The 9,156-nt window shown below is 37.4% G+C and overlaps 1 protein-coding gene across 1 annotated transcript in view; it reads right to left on the bottom strand.

Moving 5' to 3' along the window:
* Window positions 1-8,478, bottom strand: part of LOC121388464 (solute carrier family 12 member 4-like) — a 59,188-nt gene extending 50,710 nt beyond the window's left edge. The window contains exon 1 of the mRNA XM_041519812.1: window positions 7,361-8,478. Within this exon, the coding sequence (XP_041375746.1) occupies window positions 7,361-7,547 (187 nt within the window). The 5' untranslated portion in view covers window positions 7,548-8,478. The remainder of the gene's footprint in view (window positions 1-7,360) is intronic.
* Between the last annotated feature and the right edge of the window lie 678 nt (window positions 8,479-9,156).

Genomic DNA, 9,156 nt, shown 5'->3' with positions numbered 1-9,156 from the left:
TGCTTTAGTGGTGTTGTTAAACAAAACAAACTTTAACTTGTTTAAATAAACCTCAGCACATTGTAAACTACAGCTATTTGATGGCTAACATCTGGTTACAATATTTTGACATTTTGACATTTTGACATTACTTAGAAAGAGAGGAAAATACAAGTTGTTTTGTTTACTGACACCACTAGAGCACATTGACTATTGGATGTCAAACATTTGGTAATTTTGACTCGTAGTCAATAGAGGAAACCTGCTACATTTTTCCCTAATGTAGCAATGGATCTTTTATGTATACTTTCCCCAGACAGGAAAGCACATACCACGGCCTTTTACCAGTTGTGGTGTACAGGTTGGAACAAGAAAAAACACCATCAGCTGACCAGATCCACTGAGGTGGTTCGATCCATTGACACAAGCACCTCAGGGGAGCGTTCAACAGACTGAGCTAAATCCCTCCTAGAAAGAGAGATAAGAAATGTTTTATTTAACAACGCACTCAACACATTTTATTTACAGTTATATGGTGTCAGACATATGGTTATATCAAGGACCACACAGATATTAAGAGAGGAAACCGCTGTCGCCACTTCATGGGCTACTTTTTTTTATTAGCAGCAAGGGATCTTTTATATGCACCATCCCACAGACAGGATAACACATACCACAACTTTTGATATACCAGTCATGGTGCACTGGCTGAAGCTAGAAGTAGAAATAGCCCAATGGGCTAGAAAGAGAGGAAACCTACTGCTACCACATTGGTTACTTTTAGCAATAAATCTGACAGGGATCTTTCATATCTAACTGTCCCAAAGACAAGACAATACTCAAAACAGCTTTTTGATTGCCCAGTCATTGGTTGGGATGGGAAAAAGAACGAGTCCATTGGGGGTGATGGATTCTGGAACCCACTGCACCTCGCTAACTCAAGTAAAACTAAAAAGGGAATTCCCCATTTAAAAGATCCGGTCCAGATCCCACATATGTGCAATACAAGATACATTTATCACACAGTTTGAAAAAGTCTTTATCACTATATAGTATGATTGAATACATATGTAATAAAATATTGAACATGACTGAAAGTGAGGTATATAACTATTACATGTTGAAAGTTTGTCCTATTGTCCTATTGTAACATATTTCACCGATTTACACATTTTAAATATGTTTATTTAGTGTGAATGAGCGTGTTATATCACTGGAGTAGTTTTCAGTTAAAAGGTGCATACTGTAAATATGGGTTCAAGCAGATAATAAAAAAAACATGTCAAATGTGGATATCACGGGTTAGTCCCTTGAACCCTTCATATATTATACATATGACAGTTTGTTTGACCAGTGTGTGGGATACACTAGTATAGGAGTGTTTATGTACACGTAAAACACAACAACATCTCGGCCAATATTGCAGTGAAACCTCTCAAGACCACACCCTCTGTAAACCAGTATTCGAGTGTTTATGTACATGTAAAACACAACATCTCGGCCAATACTGCAGTGAAATCTCTCAAGACCACACCCTCTGTAAACCAGTATTCGAGTGTTTATGTACATGTAAAACACAACATCTCGGCCAATACTGCAGTGAAACCTCTCAAGACCACACCCTCTGTAAACCAGTATTCGAGTGTTTATGTACATGTAAAACACAACATCTCGGCCAATACTGCAGTGAAACCTCTCAAGACCACACCCTCTGTAAACCAGTATTCGAGTGTTTATGTACATGTAAAACACAACATCTCGGCCAATACTGCAGTGAAACCTCTCAAGACCGGACGTTTTACAGAGTCCCTTTTTAAAACACAGTAAAGAATGTAACCTCCCTAAACTGGATCCCTCTTAAACATGGACAATTGTCTTGGTGCCCAGGATGTCCAGTTTAGATGGGTTTCACTGTAGTTTATTTTACTGTATGTATGTGTGTAGCTAGATACATATCAACATGGTGAGCAACTAAACTTAAAGTCTGTTTTGTTTAATGACACCACTAGAGCACATTGATTAATCATCAGATACTGGATGTCAAACATTTGGTAAAATTTGATATATAGTCTTAGAGAGACACCACTAGAGCACATTGATTAATCATCAGATACTGGATGTCAAACATCTGATATTCATTACAATTCTTGTCATATACTGCACAACTGTATTCATATACATACATACATACACATTGTTTTATTAATCATTGACTATTGGATGTCAAACATATGGTCATTTTAACACACTCATAGAGATGAAATCCACTACATTTGTCCATTAGCAGCAAGGGATCTTTTATATGCACCATCTCACAGACAGGACAGCACATAGCATGGCATTTGATGTACCAGTCGTGGTGCGCTGGCAGGAGTGAGAAATAGCCCAATGGGTCCACTGACGGGGATCGATCCCAGACCGACCGCACATTAAATGAGCGCTGTACAAATGGGCAATGCACTGTCCCCAGTGAGTAAGTAAGTTTTAGTGTACAAATGTTCATTGTTATTGTAAAGAAATACAAGCTGTATAACAGGTGTATAAACAGTGGAAAAGGGAATTTAGTATCATGATGGTGTTGCATGTATATTACAACATTTTATTAGCCCATCAGGCACTCAGAAGCAGGGACATAAAAATCATTATATCTCACTGAGAAATTATTATGCATTCATGATTGGTGCGGGCAGGATGTAGCTCAGTGGTACAGCGCTCACCTGATGTGTGATCGATCTAGGATCGATTCCCGCCAGTGGGCCCATTGGACTATTTCTTGTTCCAGCCAGTGCTGCACAACTGGTGTAACAAAGGCTGTGGTATGTACTATCATGTCTGTGGGATGGTGCATATAAAAGATCCCTTGCTGCTAATTGAAAAAAGTAGCCCATGAAGTGGCAACAGAAGGTTTCCTCTCTCAATATCTATGTGGTCCTTAATCATATTTCCAACGCCATATAACCGTATATAACTTTGACAGTACTACTAAATATGATGTCATGACAATTTGGCAAACACACACAATGACATCACTTAGTTTAAATAATTTCTATTTATGCCTCTCAGTCTTTATTGTTAAATTTAGTAAACCACTTGCACCGACCAGTGATCCATAACTGGTTCAACAAAGGCCATGGTTTGTGCTATCCTGCCTGTGGGAAGCGCAAATAAAAGATCCCTTGCTGCCTGTCGTAAAGAAGAGTAGCCTATGTGGTGACAGCGGGTTTCCTCTAAAAACAGTGTCAGAATGACCATATGTTTGACGTCCAATAGCCGATGATAAGATTAAAAATCAATGTGCTCTAGTGGCGTCGTTAAATAAAACAAACTTTACTTTATTGTTAAATTTGTAATAAAATTTATTTTTTTATTCATTTCATTAGAGATATATTGAAAACAATAAATAGAAATTATTTGTGATGTGAATAAAATACAAAGTCATGGCAAAACTCAGAACAGTATTTAAAGTGGTTTATATCATTTCTTTATACATATACAAAAGATATATACATATAGCTCATTTCTTTATACATATACATAAGATATAGATATTGAAAATAAATGGCTTTTAAAGCATAAAAAATAGCAGATGTAATAAATAGAATAACAAAGTCAGTACCAGTGATTATCAAATTTATGTCCCTTGCGAAATAATTTTCATTTGTCACTCACTAGAGCTGGTGATAAGTAAAACGTCTTTCACTCAGGATATTACCTTTGAATATAACTCTGTACGTCAGATACACCACTGTATTGTGAATAATTCATGCCCAAGCCATACAGGGAATCTCAGCCTATTCACCTCCAGTTTTTTTATTATTATTTTTTTGTGGGGAGATTAGTGATCCATAGAACATACATAGTTATACATCACATATAAAACCAATTACATATTATACAGTAGCTTGTGTCAGCGATTTATGCATATTGATTTGACGTTCACACTTGTATATTTGATGTTGTGGTTTTAAGTCATGCTGACCTAGCACATACACAATATCAGTAATATGTACCATGGTATATAAATTAATGTAAAGCATTTGGCTGCACTGTGATGAAGACCCATGCAACTATAAACCAAGTTTTATTGACCTAAGACTTACAGTTTGTAGGAAACTGATCTGAATGTGAAACTTTAATGCAATAGTTGACCCTGTTGTTACCACCTCCAGTTACCACTTCCAGTTACCACCTCCAGTTTCAGTGGAAAAGTAAAGTTATTTAACACCATCACTAGAGGCACATCGATTTATTAATCATCGGCTATTCAAAATCAAACATTTGGTAAGTTTGACATATAGCCTTAAATAGGAAACCTGCTACATGTTTCCATTAGTAGCAAGGAATTATTTATATGTACCATCCTACAAACAGGATAGCACATACCACAGCCTTTGATATACGATAAGTGGTTCACTGGATGGAACGAGAAATAGCTTAATGTGTCCACTGGTGGGGATTGATCCAAGACCAACCACTGGGCTACGTGCCACTGCTCCATGGAATTAATGTTTTGCCTATCATAAAACATTTTGGGTGCACCATGAGGAACATCTATAGGTGCAACTGTAAACCAAGTTTCACTCACCTACAACTTATAATTTGTGAGAAACTGATCTAAAAGGGAAATTTTAATACAATAGTTGACACAATTGTCACCACTGCCATCACCTTTGGAAAAGTAATACTTATATCTCTTCTGTTTAATTTGTAAAGGCCGCATTGGTGGGCCCATTGGGCTATTTCTCATTCCAGCCAGTGCACCACGACTGGTATATGACTGTCTGTGGGATGGTGCATATAAAAGATCCCTTGCTAATAATGAAAAATTGTAGCTGGTTTTCTCTCTCAAACTATATGTTTGACATACAATAGCTGATGATTAATAAACCAATGTGCTCTAGTGGTGTCGTTAAACAAAACAAACAAAATTTGTAACGGTGAGACAATGCACCAAACATCAACAAAGTGCTTGATAAGCAGACATTGGTGAAGCAGCAGTGAGCGGTGGTGTATATTATTAATGGCCGACTCCCGTGAGTCACCCAGTTCCAACAGCTGGTGATCTAGACATCCTTGTAGGTTGCTTGCCACTAACAGCTGGGTAATCAGCTGATTGCTAGGCAATCAAATCCCAAACGATGTTATCATAACTCAGTCATTGAGATTAAACCAGCTGGAAAGTCCAGAACTCACCGAAATGAACAAACTACAGTAGCTATCTTGGTTTAATTAATTAAATGATGGCACACGATTATCATTAAAGAGATTCTATAATTAAGCGCTTCATTTTATTTTCTTGCTAATCTGCCTGTCTGTCTTTCTGTCTGTCTGTCTGTTTTTGACTTGTCTGTCTGCCTGTCTGTCTGTTTCTGACTTGTCTGTCTGCCTGTCTGTATGTCTGCTTGTCTGCCTGTCTGCCTGTTTCTGACTTGTCTGTCTGCCTGTCTGCTTGTCTGTCTGTCTGTCTGCCTGTCTGCTTGTCTGTCTGTCTGTCTGTCTATGTCTATTTCTGACTTGTCTGTCTATCTGCCTGTATGTTTGTCTGTCCACCTGACTGTCTGTCTCCTTGTCTGTCTGTCTGTTTCTGACTTGCCTGTTTATTTGCATGTATGTTTGTCTGTCCACCTGACTGTCTGTCTATCTGTCTGTCTCTCTTATTTGCTGGTTTAAATATGGATGGATGGATTGATGGCCAGATGGATGATGGATAGATGAATGGATGGATGGGTGAATTAATGGATGGATGAATGGATGGATGGATCGACGGACAGATGGATGGATGGATGGACAAATAGATGGATTATCATCACCATCAATCACATGACATGCTAAAAATATCACAGACACAGTTTGGTTTTAATTAACATCCATAATATATTTTATCATGGCTGAACTAATAGGCCTGTAGGACCGATATAGTCTGATATATCTGCTGTCAAACAAAATTTGATTCAAATTTAGTTAGATGGCAGATTCATCAGAGTAAACCGATATATGAAGTAGCGGGCTACAAATCAGTGGCATAGGAAGGTGCCAAAAAGTGTGTGTATGGGGGGGGGGGGGGGACACTTTCATATTTACACACTTTTACACTATTATAAAGCAAATATAAAGCAAAATATCTGAAAAGTGAGTCCCCCCTTTGAAACCAGACTTTTTACTTGGTTCCATGGGTGTCTGGTTTAACAGGATTTCACTGTATATAATAAATAATAAAATATTAAAAAGTAAATGTTTTGGACCTCAAATACCCCCCACCCCCACCTTTCCTACATCCATGAATAAAGGCTAAATATCGGGTTGCAGAGAGTACACAGGCCACTATAACTGAAGAACTGTGTGAGCCAGAGCAAACAGAATGTAATTATTGTTTTGCTGACATAATGTATGACTTGCATGTCAGTTACCCATCACTTCCACTTACACCAACACCAACCTGCTGCTATAGTTATACTACACCTGTGTACAAACGCCTTCATTTATTGCACTAGTGTTATATCAGACCATTAATAATAAAGTCCCACTTCATGAAGTGGAAAAGTGGAAAAACGTATGTAATAAAAACTAAAGTTTGTTTTCTTTAACGACACCACAAGAGTATATTGATTTATTAATTCTCTGTTATTGGATGCCAAACATTTGGTAATTTTGACATATAGTCTTAGAGAGGAAACTCGCTACATTTTTTTCATTAGTAGCAAGGGATCTTTTATATGCACTATCCGACAGACAGGATAGCACATGCCACAGCCTTTGAAATACCAGTCGTGGTGCACTGGCTGGAACGAGAAATAGCCCAATAGGACCACTGACAGGGGTTGATACCAGATCCCAGATTGACCGTGCAACAAGTGAGCACTCTACCACTGGGCTACCTAGGTGATTCCAGATTGACCGTGCACCAAGCGAGTGCTTTACCACTGGGCTACCCAGGTTACGTCCTGAAAAAGTATGTAATGCAGAACATTGAAATTTTTGCACAAAATCAGTTGACCAAGGTAAAATTATTATGCTGTGTCAAAGGGTTTGTTAACAAACAGTAATATCATATAACATCAGGCATTGAATTAAGGATTTATTTTAGAATTCCACCAGAATCGTAATCTTGATTTAATATAGATATGTTGGGATTCCTGAATCTCATAATCTTAGGAAAATCAGGGATTCACAGAAGTATTAAATAAAGCCGAGTTTGCAACCTGGCTACAGATTGTTTTGAAACTATCTTAACACTACGAAATCATAAAACAATCGTAGGCTATACCACCACTACAGCACACACCATAGTGACGTCAAAGACTACAATGGTTTTATGATTTCGCAGTGCTAAGATAGGTTCTAAAATAAGGACCCAGATTATTACATAGCTTTATAAGCCTACCTTCGGATTCGATTTCTACAATGTGCACTTTCTTCCCGTTCTTGGACGTGTCCCCGGGAACTGTGTCTACAGAATCGGTCCCACTTTCCTTGGTCCCACTTTCTTTGGAACCACTTTCTTTTGCTTCATTTTCCTCCGGACTTATGAATGCAGTTTGCTCGCTCACTGTTTCAACTTTGAACTTCATGATAATAAATTATATTTTCGTAATAATTTTAAAAGAATGAAATACAGACCAGTTTCCACTGAAATCACAGTCCGAACTTCACACTTCCAGCCTAGAAGAATATAACTTTTTAAAATTTCCTCTTGCGCAATATTGTGAAACGAAAATAGTTCAGGTAGAGTAATCCATGAATAATGAAAGCAGAAAGTTGCGAAATTCGACTGATACAACAAAGACTGCTCTGTTATCTCTGTAAGAACATTCACACATTAACCTGAAGAATTCCTCCTTTTCAAGAACACTATTTTTTTATATCCACTTATTCACTGTTCAACAATAGTAATTCACAAAAGGAAAATTTAAGCAGAAAATTCCAGTAACTATCACAAAGACTGTGCTATCACAACCTGTACAAATTCCTCTTTTTTTGTTAAACAGGAAGGAAAAATGTGTAATATTCACTTGGTCGATATTGTGAAACAGAAAGCGTTCAATAACAGTAATCCAAACACAACAACAAAATTTAAAACAGAAAATTCCAAAAAGAATTCACATTTTTTTAATTTGCTATTACACCTTATATGAATTCCTCTTTTCAAGATAAAAAGAAAATTTAAAAAACGATTCACCCAGTTAACAGCAGTATAGTATAGTCCATGAAATTTTTTTAAACAGAAAGTTCTAGAACATGAAACAAAGAGTTAACACTTTAATCACCATGACAACCAAAACGTGTATTTTGAAAAAGCTGTCCAGGAAATGGTAGAAGTGGTGACTCTTCTACACTCTTGTCATTGTGGTGTCCTTTGTAAACTGACCCCAACTAACGCTGATCGCACATCTCACATCCTTGAAATGAAATTACATCTGGCCAGGTCGTTGGATAGGCCGGTCCTTTGTGCCCCGATAGCAGAGCAGAGCATGTCACTCACTCGACAACGGCAGGTAACCGCCAATACACACATGCACACAAGATCGCAGCCTCCTAAAGCTATGAAAGCCTCGAAATTCTAAATCAATATTTACTGGCTGGCAGGACGACTTGCATCTTGTCTACTCCAGCAGTGTTCTGTTGTGAAATATAATTATTTAAAAAAAAAAAAAAGCCACCCCCCAAAAAAACAAAAAAAAAAACAATTACCCAACAAGAAAAATATCCCACTAAGATTTGTTTTATGTTAGATAATATATAGTTTCTAAAAATACTAATAATTATCCATAAATTTTATAAATATATATCAGTTGTGTAGTGTACTAATAACACTATATAATATTTACCTATTCATATTGCAACATTGTAAATTCCTAAAAACAGTAGGTTTAAATAAACAATTATTATACATGTACTTAGTCTTAGAGAGAGATAGAAATAAATAGAAAGACAACGGAGAGACAAAGAGACACAAAAATAGAGAGAAAGAGAGACAGACATGCATACAGAGAGAGTGAGAGAGAGAGAGAGAGAGAGAGAGAGAGAGAGAGAGAGAGAGAGAGAGAGAGAGAGAGAGAGAGAGAGAGAGAGAGAGAGAGAGAGAGACAGACAGACAGACAGACAGACAGACAGACAGACAGAGAGCAGGCAGGCAGAGAGAGAGAGAGAGAGAGAGAGAGAGAGAGAGAGAGAGAGAGA

The sequence above is a fragment of the Gigantopelta aegis genome, chromosome 14, assembly GCF_016097555.1.
Source record: "Gigantopelta aegis isolate Gae_Host chromosome 14, Gae_host_genome, whole genome shotgun sequence".
In the NCBI taxonomy this organism is placed as follows: Eukaryota; Metazoa; Mollusca; class Gastropoda; order Neomphalida; family Peltospiridae; genus Gigantopelta; species Gigantopelta aegis.
The sequence above is the reverse complement of the archived record's forward strand: the minus strand, read 5'-3'. Positions and strand labels throughout refer to the sequence as shown.